We start from the raw sequence: 24930 nt of genomic DNA, 5'->3' as shown, positions 1-24930 counted from the left end.
ATACAAGCAAATCTGGTTGGACTCAGTCCCTGTCTCACATGGAGCTCACAGTCTCAACCGCCATTTTTACAGATGAGGTCGCTGAGGCCCAGAGAAGTGAGGTGACTTGCCCAAGGTCACACAGCAGACAAGTGGTGGAGCCGGGATTAGAACCCACGACCTTCTGACTCCCAGGACCATGACCAGAGCCTGGCGCTGGAGCTCCTCCGTGGGACCTTCCGTGCCCTCCGCCCCCTGGAGGGTCAGGTGAGCCCTTTATTCTCCCAGACCAAACACCCCTTCTCCTCTGATCCCCCTCCCCATCGCCCCGACTCTCACCCTCTGCTCTACCCCCGCTCCTCACCCCACAGTACTTGTCGATACAATAATTCTATTTATTTGTATTAATGACATGTATATATCTGCCCATCTACTTGGTTTTTTTTGTCATCTGTCCCCTCCTTCTAGACTGTGAGCCCATTGCTGGGTCTTGATCTGTTGCCAAATTCTACTTTCCAAGCTCTCAGTAGAGTGTTCTGCACACAGTAAGTGCTCAATAAATATGATTGAATGAATGAATGCTCTACCCGCTTCACCATGCTGCTTGAGCTCCCCTAACCTCTCATCTCTCCAAGCATTCTCCCTCCCTAAAGTCTGGATAATAATGACGAGAATTTGTTAAGCCTCACCTCGTGCCGGACACTGTTCTGAGTGCTGGGATAGATACAGGATTATCAGGTTGCCTCCCGCGATGCTCACAGTCTTAATCCCCCTTTTCCAGGTGAGGTAACTGAGGCCCAGTAAAGTGAAGTGACTTGCCCAAAGTCACGCAGCTGCCAAATGGCAAAGCGGGGATTCGAACCCAAGACCTCTGACTCCCAAGCCCGAGCTCTTTCCACTGAGCCATGCTGCTTCAACAGGCCACATCCCACATGGGACTCACAGTCTGAATCTCCATGTTACAGATGAGGTCACTGTGGCACAGAGAGGCAAATTGATTCGCTCAAGGTCACACAGCGGATAAGTGGCAGAGCTGAGTGAGCCCTTCCGACTTCCCGGCCCGTGCTCTATCCACTAGGCCATGCCGCCTCTTTCCAGTAATAAAGTAAGCACTTGACCAACACAATTAAGAGTGAAGTTTAAGCAATTCTTCTCTGAACAGTCAACCACTTTCAAGCCTGGTGCAAACCACTGATCGATTTTGACCAAGTCAGTGAGAATATTTAAAAATCAATCAATCGTATTTATTGAGCTCTTACTGTGTGCAGAACACTGTACTAAACACTGGGGCAGATACAACAGACTGAACTATTCTCAAGAACTAGGGGTTTATTCAATCGGGGCACGTCTCAATTCTGTCTGAGCCTTCACGCTAACTAATGAGGTTAAAAACTTTCTATACAATTTGGGAGAGGTGCAGTCAGTGGTCCCATGGACCCCATTTAGCCCACAGGTCCCATGCTGGACATCCTTCTTACAGATAATCAGATCAGAAGCAGTGTGGCCTAGTGGATAGAGCATGGGCTTGGGAGTCAGAAGGACCTGGGTTCTAATCCCTGCTCTTTAGTTTGTCTTCTGGGTGTGACTCAACTTCTCTGTGCTGCAGTTCCCTCATCTGTACAAGGGTGATTGAGACGGTGAGACCCACATGGGACAGGGACTGTGTCCAACCTGATTTTCTCAGGGAAAAAGAGTGACTTAGTGGAAAGAGCAGGGGCCTAGGAGTCCGAAGGCTCCGCCTCATGTCTGCTGTGTGACCTCAGGTAGGTCACTTCACTTCTCTCGGTCCCAGTTGCCTCACCTGTAAAATGGGGATTAAGACTGTGAGCCCCATGTGGGATGGGGATTGTGTCCGACCTGATATCTTGTATCTACCCCAGTGCTTAGAACAGTATTTGGCCTCCAGTAAGTGCTTAAGAAATACCACAATTATTATTATTAACATTATTATCAAATTCCTGTGTTGTTCAGGGCTCACAATCCAATAAAAGTAATAATAATTATATCGGTGACATTTCTTACCTCAGTACTAACAACAATAATAATAATAATAATTCTGGTATTGGTTGAGCACTTTATGTTCCAGGCACTGTACTAAGTGCTGGGTGGATATAAGGACATCAGGTTGGACATAGTTCCTGTCTCATGTAGGGCTCACATTCTCAATCCCCATTTTACAGATGAGGTAACTGAGGCACAGAGAGGTGAAGTGACTTGCCCAAGGTCACACAGCAGGCACATGACAGAGCCAGGATTAGAACCCATGACTTGGGCATCCACTATGCTATGCCGCTGCGGGGTAGATCTGAGATCATCTGGTCAGATTCAGGCAGGGGGCTCACAGTCTAAAGGAAAGGCATCTCATCCCCATTTTACGGATGAAGAAACTGAGACCCCAACAGAGGGACTTGTCCAAAGTCACACAGCAGGCCGGGGGTAGAGCTGGGATTATAAAGCAGATCTCCGGAGTTCCTGTATATATATTTTAGCTGTGTTACATGTCATGTGACAGGCCATCGCAGATTTCCCCCCCTGCTTCCTCCCCATACCCTTTTGACTAGTACAGATGAAAGAGGCATTTAAAGGACCCGGAAGAGCATCGAGTCAGCTCTTATGCCAGTCTTGGGACCCCTGATCTTTAAGGGATTCGCCAAATAGCAGGATGACTGTCTACAAGGGTGCATTTCTCTGCTTTACACAGTTCCGCAATACTAACTCCGTCTCAGGCCAGCTCACATCAAGGGAGGATTGGCCCTTTTTCTGGGCAGCCAGCATCCTCATGTGGCTTCCTCATACTCTATGATAACATTCATTATTTTCTTCTTCATTAATCAATACCATTTATCGAACACTTGCCTGTGCGCAGAGCACTGTATCGGTTTATTTGGGTTTGTTTGGTTTATTTTCTATTTGGTATTGCATCAGAAAGATGAAAAATTTCCATGGCAGTAATCCGGCGCGCCTGTTTGGAGTGACTAATGTATTGCCTACTAAAGTCTCTAAAAATCCATTAACTCAGAAACCAGAATTTCCAAGTTCCTTTCTGAAACACCAGTTATCTGGAACAGCTAATGTTTCTCCTTAAGTGCTCGACACTAAGAGGAAATGGCAAATGCTTTGAAGAATATAAAACACACGATACCTGAACAGACTTTTCAGGCATAGGTAGGATAAGTTTAAAGATGAGTGAAAATATTATAAATACCTTTGGTTCCACCTTTTAGTGTGTGGTTTGAAGAATGCTCTTCATTAGGTATTGGCTTGGCATGCTAATTCCATCAAACCTGTTCATTAAAAATATTTGTGAAAGCAAACGACGTAATCTCCAAGGGTGTTTTAGAGACTACGGAAGCCAACTCTAAATCGAAAACCATTTTGATTCTGGCTGAAAGCAGATGAATGAGCTAGGAAAGACCCTTGAGATTCTCCTCAAGCATCAAATACAGTGCTAGGCATCCCGGAGACTCCCAGTTAATATTTGCTAATAATCCTTCCAAATCAAGGATTCTAATAATAATAATTGCAGCATTTGTTCGGGGCTTATTACGAACCAAGCACTGTGCTAAATTTGGGGGTAGATACGAGATGATCAAGTTGAAGAGTAACCCGACCCGAATGGCGCTCACAGTCCAAGGGGAGGAAGAATAGGCATTTTACATATGAGACCGAAGCACAGAGAAGTTAGGTGACTTGCTCAAGGTCACACAGCAGGCAAGCTAGGATCTGGGATTAGAACTCAGGATCCAATACTCCTCCCTCCCAGGCCTGGGCTCTTTCCACTAGGCCAAGCTGCTTCCCTGCTTCCAGTATTCTTTCTTGTCAGATATCCTCAGCATAATTACCACCATCAATGCCATAAACGGTCACATTAGAGGGCCAACAATCTAATACTCCACTGGGCACTTGGGAATCAGCCCAGAAAAAGTGAATAAAAAGCAGTCCCTGTCGACAAGAGGGGTAAAAATACATAAGCAATCTAATATTAAGCAGTTAAAGAAGTGCCCTTCCATCCCCTATATTTCATCCAGTTTTCTATTCCACCTGGCTCAAATACCCCTTGTATTAATAATTATTCCCTGAATTTATTGTGGACTTTGCTTCCCTGAATTTACCTACTAAGAGTTCACAGTTTTCATCTATCTTTACAGCTGTTCAATGAAATGGGCTATTCCTAGGAGAGGACAAAGAAGGACCATGGTCCCAGGCCCTCTGCCTCAGAGGGCCCCTGGTGAGCCCCAAATCAGCCAGCGTATCGACCTCAAATTGACTCGCAAGATGGCAGGATGGAGAATGATGATGATGTTTTTTTGTTAAGCACTTACTGTGGGTCAAGCGCTGTTCTAAACACTGGGGAAGATTCAAGCTAATCAGTTTGGACACAGTCCCTGTCCCACCCGGAGCCCCCAGTCTTAATCCCCATTTTACAGATGAGGCAACTGAGGCACAGAGAAGTGAAGTGATTTGACCAACGTCGCACAGCAAGCGGTGGAGCCGGGATGTCATGGGTTTGGCTCGGTGGGGATGGAAGGGCACAGTTTATGGAGTTTCGCTACTAAACCTTTACCAGGAACTAGTTTCACTCCTTAAACTCTCCCTTCCCTGTCCCCAGGACCAATCGATATGATCCCAGGAATGGCCCTAGAGTAAGTATGAGTAAATTACTTTTATACCCAGTTGAAGCAGAGCAATGAAAATGGGAGAGATCAGAAGCTTTGCCCAATTCAGATGGTTATAATCAATAACTGAAACTTTCACCTTCTTACCTGAAGCCTGATACTCTCTCCTGCATTCATTCATTTCATCCACCCAGGCAAGAGCATGTTATCGCGTTCAGAGAACCATACTACATGCTGTGGAAAAGTACCAGCAGTAAAATTAGACACTAAATGACACTACCTACTGGAGATCTCATGACATCCTCTTTGGTTAAAGAAAACCAAAGAAGACCAAAGAAAAACCCTTCCTTAAAATCCACCAGTGGTTGCCTCCGCACGAAACAAACACTTCTCACTCAGGGCTTCAAGGTTCTCCATTCCCTTGACCCCCTACCTTTCTTCCTTTCTCTCTACCGCCCACCTGGCATGGTCCGCTCCTCTGCTGCTCACCTCCTCACCGTCCCCCGTTCAAGCTCATTCCGCCGTCGACCTCTGGCCCACGTCCTCCTGCTGTCTTGGAATGCCCTCCCTCCTCACCTCTGCCAAACTCACTCTCTTCCCCTCTTCAAAGCCCTACTGAGAGCTCACCTCTGCCAAGAGGCCTTCCCAGACTGAGCTTCCCCCTTTCCCTCTGCTCCCTCTCTGCTCCCCCTTCACCTCCCCTCAGCTAAGCCCCCTTTCCCTCTGCTCCTCCCCCTCTCCCTTCCCCTCCCCTCAGCACTGTGCTCATTTGTCGATATTTTTATTACCCTTTTTATTTTGTTAATGAGGTGTCCATCCCCTTGATTCTATTTATCGTGATTAAGTTGTCTTGTTTTTGTCCGTCTGTCTCCCTCGATTAGACTGTGAGCCCGTCGATGGGCAGGGATTGTCTCTGTCTGTTGTCGAATTGTTCATCCCAAGCGCTTAGTACAGTGCTCTGCACATAGTAAGCGCTCAATAAATACTATTGAATGAATGAATGAATGGTTTTCACTGCCCAGAAGCAAAATAACCGCTCAATAAATCCCACTGACGCAAGATCCTGTGAGGAGATTTCACTCTGCCGGAATCATTAAGCGTCCCAGCAAATCCTGGTGAATTTAGTTTAGTATTAGAGTTTTTATTAAGTGCTTATTCAGTGCTCACCGATCTCACCCCTGCTCCCCAAATGGAGCAAGATGACCACGGTTTCGGTGACCGAACCACTCCTCCCCCAACCCTTCCATGAAGCCATGCGGAGGGATGGTAAGATCTCTCTATGTGGCTTTCCCCAGGTCTGGTCTCCCTACATGGCTTTTCCATTGCACGGTCTCTCTCACATGACTTTTCCGTAGCCTGCTTTCCCATTTGGTGGCGAGAAGGGCAGAAGCCAACTGGTAAAAAAACGCCTTTCAATAGGGCAGGGTTTAGCCCGGGATGATATGGAGACCGTCCAGCGTCTCCACGTAACTGACTCTTCGGAAGACGCACTCTGGCACAGAACTCACCGAGGTTAGAACAGAAAAAGGCGAGAACGTCTTGATTTCCTCTCCACTGGAGCACAAATTTCTATCAGTTCCTGGCGATTCTACCCAATCTGTTTCTCTTCACCACCATGCCAGGTTTTTTTTGTTTTTTTCAGGTTCCCCAAGTCATTACTCAATCGCAGCAACATGGCACGACAAATGGTTTTTGGTGCCATTTGATCAGAACATATGGACGAGAATTGGTCTCAGACTCTCCCAAGTTCTCTCAGACTCTCCCAAGTTCTCCTCGCAAAGACCTAATTGAGTACCGCCCAGGCCTTGCTTTTCCCCTCTAGCCATCTGGCCCCGACGAGGAAATGGAAAAGTTTCAAGTTCACAGCCCTGTGATCGATTTCCACATCCAATATCAGCTTAATAAGAAGGTCCCGCTTTTTTTTAATAATGAAAGGGGATCAGCTATTTATCCTTAAGGATTTCACAGAGTCTCTTCGGGAAAAGTCCTATGGGCTTGATGCCAAAGAAGAAGAACGGTGGCCTAGTGGAAAGAGCATGGGCCTGGGAGTCACAGGACCTGGGTTCTAATCCTGGGCCTGCCACTTGCCTGCCGTGGGACCTTACTCAAGTTACTTAACTTCTTAGTTCCTCAGTTTCCTCATCTGTAAAATTTGAGCCCCACGTGAGACAGGGACTGTGCCTGATCCAATTAACTAGTTCAATGTAACTTTGTAAAGTGCTTGGCACAAAGCGAGAGCTTAACAAATATTTTGACGATGATGATAATTATTCATAAAGTATAGTGGTTTTTTGCTTGTGGTTGTGAATCATCATCCACCTAAATATACCAGTCTCCTAAAATAGTGTTTTTGACTCTTGGTCTGTATTTCAGGATCTGGGAGACATCTCGTAACCATCTTTGGACCTCGTGGGGTAACTAGCGTAGCTGGATTCTTCTGACTTCTCTCATATCTTTCAGATCACGGGAAGGAAAAGGATTTAATTGAAGAGAGGGACTCTTTTTAAAGTTATGTGTAAAAAGTGTAACCTTTTTCTTACCCCAACTACAATCTCATGTCAGAACAAATAATTAGCTAGAGAAAAGCAAGGCTTCCTAGCTTATTTGCCTCGCGGACTCATCCTCAGGCTGGACCAGGACCTACTTCCCTAGAACATTTTGATTTCCCATTTTGTGTTGTCACACTATTCTGTTCATAATTCCCATATTACAAACAGCGATGTCCTCTCCGAAAGCATGTGGAGGAGTGATATCCCCACAAATTCTCTTTCTCCATCTGTAATTTATTTTACCATCCGCCTTCCCTAGCTAGATTGTACAGGTCCTTCCATTCATTCATTCAGTCGCATTTATTGAGCACTTACCGTGTGCAGAGCAGTGTATAAACACTTGGGAGAGTACAGTACAACAACAAACCGACACATTCCCTGCCCACAACGAGCTTACAGTCCAGAAGGGGTAAGACGGACATTAATATAAATAAATAAATTACAGATAGGTACATGAGTGTCGTGGGGCTGGAAGGGGGAAGAACAAAAGGAGCAAGTCGGGGTAACGTAGAAGGGAGTGGGAGAGGAGGAGAGGTGGGCTTAATCAGGGAAGGCCTCTTGGAGGAGATGGGCCTTCAATCAGACTTTGAAGAAGGGAAGTATAATTGTTTCTCGGTTGGCAGCAATGCAGGAGGGATCGAGTCACAGTGAGAAGTTTAGGAGGAGCGAAGTGTGAGGGCTGTGTTGTAAAAGGAGAATAGCGATGTGAGGTAGGACGGCCAAGGCGATGGAGTCCTTTAAAGCCAGTGGTGAGGAATTTTTGTTTGACAAGGAGGTGGATGAGCAACTACTGGAGTTTTTTGAGGAGTGGGGTGACACGTTCTGAACGTTTTTGGAGACAAATGATCCGGGCAGCTGAGCAACGAGCGGACTGGAGTGGGGAGAGGCAGTTAGCAAGGAGGCCAATGTAGGAGTCCAGGAGGGATAAGATGAGCGATTTTTCCTGAGGTCGGGGATAGTGTCACCCCACTATATGGCACTGGACTCTCCCAACTGCTTAGGAGTGCTCAGTGCACATGAAGTCCTCGATCAATACCATAGACTGATTGAGAAAGAACAGAGGGATGGAAGAGAAAGGAGGGAGACAAAAGGAAGCAGATTATGACCGGCATGCAGGCTTGGTAATTGTAGTTTCATTAACTGATGGATTCATTCATTCATTCAATAATATTTATTGAGCACTTACTATGTGCAGAGCACTGTACTAAGCACTTGGAGGCAACAGATAGAGACAATCCCTGCCCAGTGACAGGTTCCCAGTCTAATCGGAGGAGACAGATGGACAAAAACAAAACAACATAAACACGATAAATAGAAACAAGGGGATGGAAACCTCATTAACAAAATAAATAGGGTAATAAAAATATAGACAAATGAGCACAGTGCTGAGGGGAGGGGAAGGGAAAGGGGGAGGAGCAGAGGGAAAGGGGGCATTGCCCTGAGAATGCTCCAAGCCCATTCTTAGAATATTCCCAGTTCACCTGTAGTAGGTGGGTAGGAACCTGGTGGCAAGAGCTCAGGCTTGGGAGTCAGAGGTCATGGGTTCTAATCCCGGCTCCGCCATTCGTCTGCTGTGTGACCTTATGCAAGTCACTTGACTACTCTGGGCCTCAGTGACCTCATCTGTAAAATGGCACTTGTGATTGTGAGCCCCAGCTGGGACAGGGACTGTGCCCAGCCTGATTTTCTTGTATCTACCCCAGTGCTTAGCACATAGAAAACACTTACTAAATACCGTCATTATGGGAGAAACTGCATGGCTTAGTGGAAGAGCACTGTCCTGAGAGTCAGAAGGTCATGGGTCCTTATCCCGGCTCCGCCACATGTCTGCTGTGTGACCTTGGGCAAGGTGCTTCACTTCTCTGGGCCTCAGTTACCTCATCGGCAAAATAGGTATTGAGTCTCTGAGCCCCAGGTGGGCAACTTCATTACCTTGTATTTACCCCAGTGCTTAAAACAGTGCTTGGCCCATATTAAGCGCTTAACAAATGCCATAATTACGATTATTATAAAGAATTCTAAGTTTAGGAAAACTCACCCTGTAGGATCTGACCATGTGTTTGCACACAACCATCTCTCACACATTGGGTCACACTATATCCACACAGGCTGACGTTGCCGGGAGAATGTTTTCTAATTCAACGGACACAATCTAATAATAATGATAATGTTGGCATTTATTAAGTGCTTACTATGTGCAGAGCACTGTTCTAAGTGCTGGGGTAGATACAGGGTCATCAGGTTGGCCCATGTGAGACTCACAGTCAATCCCCATTTTACAGATGAGGTCACTGAGGCACAGAGAAGTTAAATGACTTGCCCACAGTCACACAGCTGACAAGTGGCAGAGCCGGGATCTAGCCAGTACAGCGAGCAAAAAGACGTGTTCTGGGAGGACCGCATCAATGTCGCCCAGAAATCCTTGTCTGGGGAGGAGTTGAGGAATATTTCTCCTACCTCTATCAGGACTTCAGAAATGTCTGATAATTCGGGAACCATCCTGGCCAGTATGGGTCATGAGGCCATATTCTATCAATAGGTTCCATCCTTTCATTTTGAATATGGAAGTCAAAGGACATGGCACATTTGGAGTTGGTAGGGGGGTTTCGTTTCTTTGTTTTTTAACAGTATTTATTAAGCACTTACTATATTCTAGTAGCTGGTGTAGATACAAGGTTGTTAGGTTGGACACAGTCCCTGTAGCACGTGGGGCTCACAGTCTTCATCCCCATTTTACAGATGCGGGAACTGAGACATAGAGAAGTCAAGTGACTTGCTCAAGGTCACACAGCAAACAAGAGGAGGATCAGGGATTAGAACCCAGGTCCTACTGATGCCCAGGCTCGTGCTCTATCCACTAGGCCGTGCTGCTTCTAATAGTAATGGTAAAAATAACTGTGGTGTTTGTTAAGCCCTTACTGTGTGTCGGGCCCTGTACTAAATGCTGGGTGGATACGAGCAAATCGGGTTGGACACAGTCCCTGTCCCACGTGGGGCTCACGCTCTCAATCCCCATTTTACAGATGAGGTAACCGAGGCACAGAGAAGCAAAGTGACTTGCCCAAGGTCACACAGCGGATGGGTGGTGGAGCCGGGATTAGAACCCAGGACCTTCTCTAGACCATCACCAAAATACAAATCATCTGTGAGGACAAATAGGGGACTATAAAATTAGAAGGACAAATTAGCTTCTAATAAATGGGATTAGATATTCTTAGAGCTCCCCTATAGACCGCTACTCCAAACAAATCATACCCAAAATGAGAACCAATTGTACCTTAGACATTATTGAGATCTAAACCACGGCGCCCCTGAAACTCCCTTTCCCCAGACTCGCTCCTTGCCACCAACCTCAATGACGCCCCTCATCCCCCCAGGCCTCAGTTGGCCTCCTCCTCACCCTGTGCCTTTAGTCACACCGCCAATCCCACCCCCTTTCTCACTATCATCAATTCCTCTCCACCTCCACCTCCATCCCCACCACCCTCATCCTCTGGCAGTCCCTCAGCAAGAGACGAGAGAGGGGAAGAGGGTGATAAAACCATGGGGAAAATGCACCAGTTCCCTCCTGGACCTGCCCAAAGTCTCCCCTCGTCCCATGGGATTGGAGCCTGGGCTCCTCAGTATAGGAGAGATGGGGTTTTCACCAGACACTGAATAGCTTCTCATGTGCAGATTCACAGGACGCGCTCCACATACAGGGGGACCACTGTCAGCATCCTCTGCTTTATGGGTGGGAGAAGAGGGCCGACTCGGCAATGAGAGCTCTGTAAAACTCTAAATACACACTGACCATCAACACTAAATGACCCATCCACATTCTGGAAAGGTTGGCTTCTTCGTTTTCCGTCTCTGACTCAAAGTTCTCCGTCCCTCAAAGTGGGGCAGCAGGTGAAAGAGATTATTATCATTGCATGGATAGAAGCCCTGCTAAATGTGGGAAATCCAGAAGGGGGAATAAAACAATATGGAGTGGCCTTTTCAATGATGATCCTAGTAAGGGGATTTTACCCCTACTCTCCACTTCCTAGTGGGCCAGAACCGCAGCGGGGCCTAGTGGAAAGGACACAAGACTGGGGTCTGTGAGTTTGGTACGCTGTCCTAAGGGTTGTGGAGAGGTCCTAATGTCTTTAGGGGGTCCTATGAGAGTCTGGCCACCCCGATATCATCGGGGCCCCTTGAGCCCCTGCTCCACACCGGGAAGGAAAAGGAAAGTCCAGCAGTGTGAGGCAACTTTTCCAATGTCAAGGAATTCAGTGGCTTTTTATGTGTCTGTGACTACACTGTCTGTCTGACTCTGAGAAGGGAGGACCCTGAAATTAATGTTGGGATTTGTTAAGCGCTTACTATATGCAGACCACTGTTCTAAGTGCTGGGGTAGACACAGGGGAATCAGGTTGTCCCACGTGGGGCTCACAGTCTTAATCCCCATTTTATAGATGTGGTAACTGAGGCACAGAGAGGTTAAGTGACTTGTCCATAGTCACACAGCTGACAGGTGGCAGAGCTGGGATTCGAACCCATGACCTCTGACTCCAAAGCCTGTGCTCTTTCCAGTAAAGCACACATCTGGGAGTCAGAAGGACCTGGGTTCTAATCCTGGCTCTGCCACCTCTCTGCTGTATGACCTTGAGCAAGTCACTTCACACCTCGGGGCCTCAGTTACCACTTCCCAAAAGTGGGGTTTAAGAGTGGGAGCCCCATGTGGGACAGGAACTGTGTCTTGCCAAGCACTGTTCTAAGCACTGGGGTAGATGCAAGTTAATCAGGACAGGAACTGTGTCTGTCCTGATTAACTTGCATCTACCCCAGTGCTTAGAACAGTGCTTGGCAAGTACCGTAATTGTTTTCGTAATTATTCTTCTCTGGGCCTCAGTTACTTCATCTGTAAAATGGGGATAAAGAGTGTGAGCCTCACGTGGGACGGGGACTGTGTCCAACCCAATTACCTTGTATCCACCCCAGAGCTTAGTGCCTGACACATTGGAAGGACTCAACTGACACCACAGTTAATATAATTACTATCTCTGCTCTCCTCTCCACAGCGTCTTGCTCGTGGACGGGCTCTTACGTTTCACCTTTCCTCACGTGTCTGTCGTCAACCCCCTTTCCTTTCTCTGATTCTGGGTCCGGTTTTCATCCACGTACTTTTTCCCAGCTCTTAGAACAGTGTGCTGAAGTCACCTTATAAATATTCCTACATCAAGCTCAGGAGTTACCCAGAAAGTTCAGAACTACTTTGAGGGTCTGTTTTTTTTATTAATGGCACCTGGTTTCGCGGCCTGGAGGGCTTTGTTTGCGGGGCCCTGCCCATAGGATGTTTGTCAGTGTGAAACTAGAGCTAACTTGCTTTGGCTTCGACGGCTTTGGGTCTGTTGACAGAATATTTTCTCTGCTCGCTCCTTCCAGCCTCTCTTAGCAGCTGCAAGAATGACAAGACTTCAAATTCCCCCTCTTCCCTTCGAGTAAGAGGTGGGATGGGCCGGGAGAATTGAAACCTCAGAGTGATGGGCTAGTCTTTATTCAGTCATATTTATTGAGTGCTGACTGTGTGTGAACTGTACTAAGCACTTGGGAGAGTACAATTTAACAATATAATAATAACCTTGGTATTTGTTAAGCACCCACTATGGGCAGAGTACTGTTCTAGGCTCTGGGGTAGATACAGGGTCGTCAAATTGTCCCACGGGAGGCTCACAGTCTTCATCCCCATTTTACAGATGAGGTAACTGAGGCCCAGAGAAGTGAAGTGACTTGCCCACAGTCACACAGCTGCCAAGTGGCAGAGCGGGGATTCAAACCCATGACCGCTGACTCTTTCCATTGAGCCACTCTGGGATAATTACCTGCCCACAATGAGCTTACAGTCTAAAGGGGGAGATTAACGTCAACATAAATAAATAAATGACAGATATGTACATCAGTGTTGTGGGACTGGGAGGGGGGTGTACAAAGGGAGCAAATCAGGGCAGCGTAAAAGGGAGGGGAAGGAAAGGAAAAGAGGGCTTAGTCAGGGACGGCCTCCTAGAGGAGATGTGTCGTCAATCACAGGAGATTAATTATCTGTCAGATATGAAGAGGGAAGGCATTCCAGGCCAGAGGCAGGACCCGGATGAGAGGTCGGCGGGGAGATAGAGAAGATGGAGGTACAGAGAGAAGGTTAACAGTAAAGCCAAGTGAGCGGGTTACATCCAACTCCACATGTTCAAAGCAATTCTTACAACCCAGTTCCTCAGATGGGCCATGTGAGGAGAATGGACGAAAGCAAGATTCCCAAACTGTTGTTGGATGGAGAACTGAAAGGGTCCCGCATATGCCCAGAGGGCAGAATAAACGATTCAGATTCAGAGTCTCAAACAATGTGTGACGTGACAGTGGACCGTTGGGGGATCACCACGGCAACAGACTCAACTGACAGGTAACCACTGGGAGAGGGGTTGCTCTCCTGGAGCAGACATTCAGCAAAGATCAGGATGCCGGGAGACCGTCAGAAACAGAAACGAACCCTGAATTGGACAAATTCAGAGACGGCAGGCATCTATCCACATGAGAAAACACTGTCGTAATGGGTGTCGGTCTCTTTTGTCCTCCCAGCCTCACTCGCACCCACTGATAGCTCTCGCCACTGGAAATGAAGGACAGTGAAATACTTTCCACAACTAATAAATAGCAACAAAAACGTGTCCTAAATAGATATGACTTTTGGCCTGTAACGGTCGAGGATCTAATCAGACATCACGGTTCCCGTCTAAATGATCTTCGTCAATACTGGTCAGAGGTGTGAAATATCTTTTCTTTACATACCGCGCTGTGCATTTTAAATAGAAAAACCAGAATTCGCTGAACCGCTGTTTCAAAATGATTCACAAGCGCTTCAGTAACCACTGAAAAGTAACCACCACCATAAAGCAGGGTTATTTCTGGTTTTATACTTGGGTCCTTTAGCAACGGGAAAATTGGGTGGAAGCATTTGCACTTTTAAGAAAATGTCCTTGCCAAGGAAAAGCTAATAGGCAGCAGCAAACCGAGTTAACGGTCAGAATCGTAGAGCTGTGGGGCGCCATGGCCGGTCTCAGGGCTTCATCACTAGCAAGGTCCGGTGAGGACGTAACCCAGGGGAAGGATCGACGATCATCAGAAATAATTCCAAATTGCAAATCGGTATTCGCTAGCACAATCCTCCCTAATCGGTGCATGATAATGTGTGGAAAACCCCGCAAAGAGACGGGATGAAATAAAAATGGCAAGATAATTCTGAGGTGGACCATTAGCAGAGATCATTTTTCTATTTTACTTTGTTTCATTTTGTTCCTCTAAGTGCTGGCATCTAAAACCGACAGAAATATCAAAGACTCAATTTGGTGGATATCTGCCATGTTCCAAGACTAGGGGAAATAGCAGGACAATCATTAGCATTTCTAGGATTTCTAGGGTAGAACACCTACCGGTTACTTTCCGGAGAGGGAGTCTGTTTCCCTCCCCCGCTCCCCCGACACACACACACAATTAAACTGAAACCGCCAACATGGATAATTACTTACTATAACTCCGCTCTTCGTGGTAGTCTCTCGGAACGTGAAGTTGCACACAGCCCAGGCTAAGTAATATGTGGACATGAGCGGGGTTTGAGAAAAGTGATCCGTAACCCATCCGTCTTCCTCTATGACGGACGTTTCCACTGGCATATTGGATAAAGATAGATAGGTCGCTTGATGCTTGATGCTGATTTTGAAAGTCGCTTTGTAGATGGGCTCGTCAAAGCAAGGTAAGGCCTTTCTGGCGTGTGTAGGAGAGAACTGGGTAACACCAAGGAACCTGGAGCACAAGGAAGAGAGAGGATCCGTTACTTTTCTAGCTTGACCTGTGGGCGTAATAGACGCTGCTCCTTCGAAAACAAAGGGCTTTTCCGAACTGCAAAGGAGCCACTTTTCTCTGAACCAGGAAGAAGCAAAGAGGTGGCAAGAGGGGCGATTGAAATCAAATGTATTTTTCAAACAATCAAAGTTTTCAAGGGACTCTCTGCCTTGGAGCAAACACCTGTAAGAGAAAACAACACGCTCTACTAGAAATGGATCACTGACATCGTACAGTACCGGTAAATGCGAACGTCTCTTGCCCTGGTTCGTTTTCTATGTGGCAACTGAGCGAGCGAAAGAAACCAAGCAATATGAGAGCTAAAACATAAAACACAAAAAGCGAGGTCTTCAGTTAAACCTAGGATTTAATGACTCTCCAGAAATTCACTGTGGCCCCCGCTCCCAATTATATATTCAGGCTTTCTGTGGATGCTATGAACATACATTCACTTTGAGTGCCCCGGAGGTCTTGGCTTTCCCCTCCTGATTATGTGTGTATTAAATGCTTGTAAGTCTTTGAGGCACACTGCATCACATGAGCGTTATGAATATGGAACTCAGTGAGAAGCACTGCGTCTCTGGAGGAGTAACGACGATTCATGTAGTTGGGATGGAATATTTTCCATCTCTCTCAAGGAAAGTGGACTCGGTAAAGGTTTTACAGACATGTCGCCGAGAAGGAAAACTCCAACTTTCTTTATCGAAGATGTCCTTTAAAAATGGGAATTCTACTCTGGAACATTTAGACACCTGAGACTAATCGGATATCCGTGCAGCCAAGCGTGAAAACAGATGCTAATTTCACTCGACTGAAATTTAACTTTCTTAAGAAAGCATACATTTTGGTTTGAAAGGGCTGAGCCGCGTCCTTCTTTGACTACATTTCATAAATCGTATTTCTATTCTAAGTCGTTCTTCGCCGTTTACTCTTAACGTCTCTCATTTTGCTTGGATGCCAAAGTCAGGAAGTCATGGGGTTACGCGGTCATTTATCTAGCAAGACTGTGGGCTTTTGGTAGGGCCCCCAAAACCTATAATTAGAACTTCAGCGATTATCAGCTTTCTTCTTTGGTGCTTCCCCTTACCACAGTACTGTTATTTTTGAATTTTCGGGTTTTATTTACAGTGCTCTGTGTACGGTAAGTGATCGGTAAGTATCACTGATGACGGTGATTGACGAAGAAATACACAGTGCCTGTCAGAGAGGTATATGAGGGAATGGTTTGGAGTGAAATATCTGCAAATTGGGTTGAGCCTGAGACTCCTGTATGTCTCCAAACCCTGTCAGTGCCTGATTCTCCACTGAAGTAGTGACCTCAGCAGGTGTCGATGCCGAATCACCGGGCTACTTGGGAATCGCCCTTGGGAGGCTCGAGTGGTTCAGGATAAGCTCCCTGGTGCCTTCATTCAGGGCTCAAAATGTTGGTATTTGTTAAGCGCATACTAGGTGCAGAGCACTGTTCTAAGCGCTGGGGTAAATAGAGGGTAATCAGGTTGTCCCACATGAGGCTCACAGTCTTCTTCCCCATTTTACAGATGAGGTAACTGAGGCACAGAGAAGTTAAGTGACTTGCCCAAAGTCACACAGCTGGCAAGCGGCAGATCCGGGATTAGAACCCATGACCTGACTCTCAAGCCCAGGCTCTTTCCACTGAGCCACGCTGCTTCTCAAGACAGCAGCTGGTCTGCCCCAATCAGACTCACTGGGGGAGGAGGACAAGCTCCCTGACCAGGTACTCCAGGATCGACAGAGAGCCTCATGGAATTGGGCCTGGGCCACCCAGGAGCTCTGCAGTTGATAATAATAATAATAACGGTGTGTCTGTTAAGCGCTGACTATGTGTTAAAACCCTGTTCTAAGCACTGGGGGATTCAAGGTGATCAGATTGCCCTATGTGGGGCTCACAGTTTTAATCCCCATTTTACAGATGAGGTCACTGAGGCACAGAGAAGTGAAGTGACTTGCCCTAAGTCATACGGTTGGCAAGCAGTCCAGCTCCCTCCCCCAGCCACCACCTCGAGGACCACCAAGGACACGCCCTCGACAGGGCAGGACAGGTTCGTCACAGAGCCACACAGACAAATGGATCGATCGCCACTGGAGGAAAGCAGTCGGTGGACTCTCGGCCCACCTCCGGTCCAACCCCAAAATAGTGCCACATAATAATAATAATGTTGGTATTTATTAAAGTCTTACTATGTGCAGAGCACTGTTCTAGGCACTGGGGTAGATACAGGGTAATCAGGTCGTCCCACGTGAGGCTCATAGTCTTCATCCCCATTTTGCAGATGAGGGAACTGAGGCACTGAGAAGTGAAGTGACTTGCCCACAGTCACACGGCTGCCAAGTGGCAGATCCGGGATTTGAACCTATGACCTCTGATTCCCAAGCCCGTGCTCTTTCCACTGAGCCACGCTGCCTTGGCAGTTCGGGGGCCTCGTTCTCTCTGTGGTTTCCAACTGATGTTGAATACGGAGCCTGTTTTTTTCCCGTTACTCTCCCCGACTCCTCCCTCTTCCCCCCTTCCCCTTCCCGACTCACCCTGCCCACATTTAAATCATGTCCTCATCCCACCCCAGAACCCCCTCTGAATCCCAAATCAACCTCCTCTGCCTTTTCTTCTATACTCGTCCCACCTTCCTCCCCTGCCGTGCGATGCCGGTGACGGTCCTCACGATCCCTCTCCCTAGGAGCCGGGAGATGAGTGTGAAGGAGGTGAGGCAACTAAAGAAACCAAGTGGATTCTCTGATGACTGCCGGCAGCAGCAGAGCTATTTCAGGATTCTGGTCAGGGTCTGCTAGCAGGAACACCCCCTGATGCCTAGGCCACAGTGAATGGGAGTGGATGTTGTGAGAGGACAGTGTTTAGAGGAGCAGCGTGGCTTGGTGGAAAGAGCCCGGGGTCTAAATCCCAACTCCGCCACCTGTCAGCTGGGTGACTTGGGGCAAGTCACTTAACCTCTCTGGGCCTCAGTGACCTCATCTGTAAAATGGGGACGAAGACTGTGACTCTCAAGTGGGACATCCTGAATACCCTGTATCTACCCCAGTGCTTGGCACATAGTAAGCACTTAACAAACACCAACATCATCATTATTATTATCATTATTATTATTATTTAACAGCCCTGCACCCAGCTCAGCCAACAAGGTAAGTTTCCCCAGCTAGGATTCTCTCAGAGGGGAAACGCCTGTGAAGTTTTGTGCCTCTACCCAGGGGAGAACAGGAACTGTAATCATAGATCCTACAAATTGTGTCTATTCACTCATTAAATTAATATCAATTTGTAGTATTTCTACAGCAGCCCTTTATATTCAAAGAGGCCAATTTACAGCCCGAAACTCGTAACCCTCAAAACACTGACACTCCTGAGAATTTTCTCTGATGTAACGAGTGGAGGGAACGGCTCTAATTTAACCGGCCCTTGACTGAAGAACGTACGCAAGTACAGATAAGCCAAACTAGCATATTCCGAGCTCAAATGAGAGTTCCCGAAAGCAGACCTAACATTGAAAAGCTGTGATGATGAGAAATATCCGGGCGGTAAGGAAGCTGCAGGAGATGGCGTTGGCATCAACCCCATCCTCAGAGAGAAAGTAATGGAAATAAATCAACCCGATGTGACAGGAACAAAGAAGTAGCAACCCGGCAGCCGGTGAAGCATCCAAGCCACTGACTGATTCCGCACTTCTGCCCTGAGGTCGGGACGAGCTGACCTCTTGATGGAAGAGGATGTTGAACTTTACAGTGTGGGAATGGGGCGAGCCAGTACCATCAAGTTGGGAACAAGATAATGCAGAAGGCCCCTAACCACAGAAGGATAATAATATCAATAAATCAAGGCATGTCCATCAGAAAGATCAACGACCCATGCCCGGAGTACGAGTCAGAGCCGTCTCGCCTTTGAGGTTTCTGACTGAGGCAGGATTTGGCAGCAATCGGGTCCTGGAAGAAAGGAATCTTTCCTCGACGGAATGGCTATGGGGAAAGAAAGGTAACCTCCGTTGCACGAAGTGGTGGTGGAAAAGATAAGCAGAGATTCATCTGATAGACCCTAGTTGCTGATTTTTCTTCCTTCGGGACCTCTCCAGTTGGGTGAGCTGCTTTAGGCTCACCCTGGCAATTACGGACAAGTCAGTCGCTTACAGATATTCTTTGATTTTGGAATAAAATATCTTTGCGGGTCCCGCTACCTGCCTGCAGTGTCAATCGATCAGTCGATGGCATTTACTGAGCCCTTACTGTGTGCAAAGCACTGTACTAGATGTCTGGGAGAGTATAATGGAACAGGTTTGGTAGGCCGGTTCCCTGCCCTCGACAAAGTCTCTCCGCTCTTTCTCTTTCTCGCCCCGATTAATGCTGATGTCCTCGAGACGCTGTAACTCTCATCTGCTCACAGGGTTTTGATTTTGGGGGGTATTCTGGCAACTCACAAATCTACAGTTCCAACCCTCAGCACTCACCTCTATCCCTGGTCTCAGATTTTTCTCTTCTCCAGACGGAAGTCCCTCCACCATCTTGGGATAAACACGTCTCAAAGCGGGATGTCCCAGTACAACCTCAGCCTCTCTCAATTCCCTTCCCACGGCAGATGGCTACAACTCTCCTGATTCTCAAGGCTGTAAATGAGGCACACCCTTCCCTTCACATCCTCCTACCCCATCTAACCCCGTAGCCTTCAAGCTCTTCCTCAGTAGGGTCTATCAGATGCATCTGTGCTCGCCTAACCTACCTCTGTGCTGGATGGCTGCTTTCTGACTAGCTCCCATTCCCAGTCCACTCCACTCCTCCCACTCCAGCCCTCCACCCGCTGGCTAGAATCGTTCCTCTAGAGGGCCATCCCGACTGGGACACGCTCCCTCTCAATAACCAACAACGACCGTCAATCAGAGCTGGCGTAGGGGCAGGCCTAGCGGGCCATAGCCTAAATCTGCTGGTTCGAAGGGACTATCTTTCCCTGATCTCCTCTCTTCCCCACCAGTGACAGAACACTTGGAAACCCTGAGATGATCCCTTGCCCTTAACTCCCATTTCCCCCCCAGCACTGGGGGTATTTGCTGATCTCAGACAAGTAGGCGTTTCTAACTCCAGGCTGGGCAGAAGGGAAGAAGAATCGGGGAGAGAAAGTAAAAAGCGGGGATGGAAGAAGAATGAGGGGGAGGAAGTGAAAATAGGGGCACTTTCTACCTCCGAGTTATTCCATTTTTTATTCCACCACCCCCACAACCATCCTTGGACCCAGGTGAAATACCAGTTTGCTCGAGGCTGTCAAAGTATGGACTCCAACCTTGCCCTCAACTGCCTTGCAAATCACATTACGATTCCTACCCGGGGACCTGGATGCTCTCCATCAACCGTCCAGTCAACCTAAATGGTGTCAAATCCCCAAAGCCCACCGTCCCTGCCTCCTTCTCCAGTCAAGCAAACCGTTTCCTCTTTCCCACAGTTTTGCCTGCATTTCACCTGCCCACACCATTAATCCCCAACTGGATTTCGGCCTCTCTTCTCTGGGCCGAGCCAGATCCCTCCGACATTTGGAAGGCACTAAACTTGCCACTCTTCCTCGAAGCCTGTCTTTGTTGGGTCCATCTGACCCCGCCCGTCAAGAAACCCCTTAGCTTTTGGCTTATGCTTCTGAAAAAGGCCTAATAATAACTCGATGTACTGATGGACACAACTCTCGTGTGCATATACTTTGACTCGGCTGCTTCACCTATCTGTAATTTCTTTGAAGGCTTGCCCCTGGCTCCCCCTGACACACTCCACTCTAAATTCCTTGAGGGCGGGAGTCACGTCCGCCAACTCTATCGTACCGTACTCTCCCACGCTCCCACTGAACTCTCAGCAGAGTGCTCTGCATACATGAAACACTCAAAAACCACCACTGATGGCTCTACTGATCGATGTTGGCCTTATGTTTCTAGATATCCAGCATTTGTGCTCTATATCATTTTGGACAGCCCGTCTGTGTTTCACACCGTCTGTGCAGTGATGTTAAAAGTTCTCGGGAGACAGGACCTGGCTTTTCTATCCCCCTTACAACCTCTTTCTGATGTAGTCCATAGTCTATATGCAATAAGGGCTCAATAAATAGCATTGATTTTCTTATCATCTACTTCTGTAGAGGACCAGTGTCATTTGGGAAGATTGTTTTTGTCACTAGAAACGGCCTTCTTGACTCAAATCTATTCAGGTCAGAGCTAACGTTCAGCATCAAATGAACGTTCAGAGGCAAGGGGGCCGAGCAGAAACGGAGCGCATCCGCGGAGCTGCCGACTGTTAGAACGGCCCCAGAGTCTGCCCAAGAAACGCTGGAGCCATCGTCCTCATCCAATTTATGGATCAGATCACAGGTTTTCCACCCAGGTCTCATTAATCATACCCTGACTAACCAGTGATGACTACCCCGATGAATCACGGTTGACAGAGACCGATCGAGAGTTCTCCGATGGCAGGAAGACGCCAATCGATTAGAGACACCCCCCTACCAATCGGGAAGGGTTTCCACTCAGCCAGCCCGGTCCTCAACGGATCTGGGAAAGTTTGTGGCCGGAATTCGAGGTAGTTTGTTGATGATCGGGCACAATCCCCAAGCAGAGGGTGAGATAGTCTTGGAGCACTTGGGGGTGGTCACCTCCCAGACTGAGGGGGTCTCCAGTCAGAAACAGTCAGCCTGTGTGGGTAAACCAACCTTAACCACGGGAAGCGGGCTCCGATCATTTGGGGAGGGTCCTGGAATATTTAGGAAGAGAGGCTAAAGGGGGATTTTTCTCGTCCTGGTCGGTGAATGTTTCTCTGATCTCATCCAGGACCAATACCGGGAGGCAAGGCTGGCAGTGGGGTAAAGGATACAGACCAGACCCACCGGGGCCTCTTGACAGCAACCGTAATTTGGGTAGACACCCAGAGGATCAGAGGGCCTGCTGAAGAGTGCAAGAACTCAGCCCCTAAATCCAGCTGCCCGGGTGGGAATCAAGAGCTCTCAGCCAATCCTGAAACATACAAAGCAAAGAAAAGTCGCGCATCCCTTCTTCCCGTCGCCACCTCCCTTTTAGTGCAGAAGCAAAGAATGTTCTAAATACCGACCGGCCGTTCCGATTGCAAATATGACCGCTTTTGCTGTCGTCTGCACCTTGAAGAAAAGCGCGGGGTTGGTCTCGGCTGCTTCTGCCCAAAAAGTAAGGATTGTCGTTGCGAACAGATTCTGCCATCACGTCTCGTTGAAGGAAGTCACCTTGGGCTCTCAGCTCTGAGAGGGGACGGAGAGTTGCATCCAAACCTCACATCCGGGACAGAAGGCTCTGTTGCTTAAGGAGAATCTCCCATCCCTCAACGAAGGCCTGGGTGGAGGGGCACGTCCAGAGATGCGGAAATAAGTAGTTTCACGAGAAGCCATTCCTGAGTGTGCAATCGACGTCTGGCTTGCTGGCTCTCTGTCAGCGATCCTTCCTTCGGACCAGTTGTAGAAACTGAGGCGGGGGGGAGGAGGTGGGGAATAGCAGGGCGATGGGAATGGGGAAGTATTCTAGCTTGGAGTAAGTAACACCTTGCGAATGAGAGGAGAACATCATGTTGGTGTGCACAATTCTGCCTTCATTTCCCCATCCTATATGACTGATTATTTAAAATCCAGCAGACGCATATTTAGATTTCCGCTTCGCATACGGTGCTCTGTAATGAAATTACCTCAGAGGATTATTTTTTTGTTGTATTTTGGGAGCCTGGGACCCCTAACTCTGTCTAGATGTTATTAGGGGGAAAAAAAATGAAAGGATTTTTGACCTCACGAAAGTCATCAGCCAGGAGTTCATAAATTCTTGCATCCTAATTAAATGAGTAATTAATAAACCCAGATACATCGACACGAGGAAGGGATGATCAATTCTATTTGCTTTGCTTTTCAATCCTTCTTTAGTGCATTTCCTTAATCTGCTAGCAAAGCAAAAACTGATCATTTTCTTTTCAATTAAAAATTTCAATTAGTTCACACACAGTGGTATTGCAGCGGCTCCACAGACAAAAAGTTCTATAAATATCGTCACGGGGCCTCAATGAGGAAATGCTCATTTCATGATCTGGTGCCTGAAAAATATTACAGGAGAATATAAATTTTGCTATTCGGGAAATCCAAAACAACTAGGCAGAGAAGAACTATGACTCAGCCCTGTCTTTGTACTTTTATTCAGTGCTGATTTCTGAAGAGTCATGCATCGCACTGGGACGGATTTGATTTGGTAAAATGCAAACTCTCTGTTCACCCTCAAGAATCTAAGAGAATAATATTTAAGCGGATAAACAGACATTCTAGCAAAGAATGTGAATGTGAAATAAAGAAGGCCTCAGAATATACAAACGGGGGGATCTTTTTAATGACCACTTTCCTCTTCTTGTCCTCACTAATCTCACCCTGTCCCATTCGTATCCTGTAACGAATCCCTCTATGGCTCTCAGGATGTTTTGCATCCAGGAATGACACTCTGATGCTGTCATTCCAACGTTCCCCGAAGACGGGGGACAGTTTTAAGGCATTCTAATGATCTTCTCTCCAGCAAAGAATTCTTTAGTTTCCTAAACACCGTGTCTATTTTGATGTTTTGGTGGAGTCGAGGCGCACGGAAGCTATCTTCAGTCTCCAGAGGATACGTGGAATTGATTTCTTCTCACTTATGCAGAAGTTCAGTAGGCAAACTCGTTGGGGAGAAGCCATTACGATGGCATTCGGTAGAAATAACGCATTCCTGTCGGTTGGATATCACCAATAAGTTATAATAGGTTATGCTGGATCACTTTTCCTTTATCGCTTTCATTTGTCTTTTCAAAAAGATAAAAATAATCACAGTGCCAAAACAGATATCGGCAAGATGCCATTAATACGATATGCAGAATGGACTCGTGGCTCTTACTCTGGAATCCCAGGCAGACGTGATTAGCGGGTGGTTGCATGTCTTTGACCAAAAGCAGAAAGACCTCCCAGGAGGCGGGAAACGTTGGAAACTGTGTGGGTCTGGCCAGCTCTATGTATCGCCAACATCCGGGAATAAGTGAGAAACGATGTCAAAAGTTCTCTTACGGAAATTGCAACCCGGCAGGCAGCGTGATTATTCTTAACCAGGCATAAAAGTGCCAGAAGGGCCAAAGAGGAGTTTCAAAGAAGTATCCCTGGCTCACCTAAATGAAAAGAAATCCATTTTTTGAGGTGTTTACGGTTGCCGGACTGGACGGCCATCCGCGCGACTAGGTAATGGGAATACTTGCCGGTATTCCCTTCAAGAGATCGGGGTGTCATTTCACAAGGCCTACCGTCACTCTGTGGGGACACGTTTTAAATGAAGAAGGCCCATGGTTTAGCTGGTGCATTTTTATGAACCTCAGTGAATCATTAAACCCGGTTGCCATTTCTGTGAAGAAGCCCTTCTGCTGAGCGCTAGTAACCATAAACAAGAGTGTGTTCTATTTTGGAAAATAACTGTCTAGTAAACCAAAAACATAATGCAGTAATGCTAACAATATGTATGTAGGAAGTGATCCATATGTGGATAAATGTGTTTTAAAAACAGAACTCGATGTGCATAATTGCTTCCCGCTTCGCCTATTCAATTATTTCGGTTGCTCTTATCAAAAGAGAGAAGGTAAATTCTTGCTCATCATAGCATTAGAATCATTCAAGTGGTTTTCTAGGGCATCATTATAATAGGTTTGTTGTTTTTTTAAAAAAAGAGACTAAGCGGGGTAGTGTAAGGGATTCCTTGGGACATTCTTGTAAAGGATCTAAAAAAAGCACTTGAAAAATATTAAACGCCCTTTAATCGGGCCCCAACCGATTCCCACACCTATGGTTGACGCAGCTCACGCCTCCAGCACCTTCTTTTTTCCCCCCGACTGCCCGGGCTTCTGGTGTCCGTGTGAAAGTTTTAGAGAGAAGACCTTTT

At 47.2% G+C, this 24930-nt stretch overlaps 1 protein-coding gene across 1 annotated transcript in view; it reads right to left on the bottom strand.

Moving 5' to 3' along the window:
* Positions 1-24930, bottom strand: part of TRHDE (thyrotropin releasing hormone degrading enzyme) — a 418324-nt gene that overhangs the window by 368330 nt on the left and 25064 nt on the right. Inside the window, exon 6 of the mRNA XM_029079309.2 lies at positions 14686-14959. Coding sequence (XP_028935142.2) covers positions 14686-14959 — 274 coding nt within the window. The remainder of the gene's footprint in view (positions 1-14685; positions 14960-24930) is intronic.

Source organism: Ornithorhynchus anatinus, chromosome 14 (assembly GCF_004115215.2).
Source record: "Ornithorhynchus anatinus isolate Pmale09 chromosome 14, mOrnAna1.pri.v4, whole genome shotgun sequence".
Lineage (NCBI taxonomy): Eukaryota > Metazoa > Chordata > Mammalia > Monotremata > Ornithorhynchidae > Ornithorhynchus > Ornithorhynchus anatinus.
This window is presented reverse-complemented; position numbering and strand designations above follow the sequence as displayed.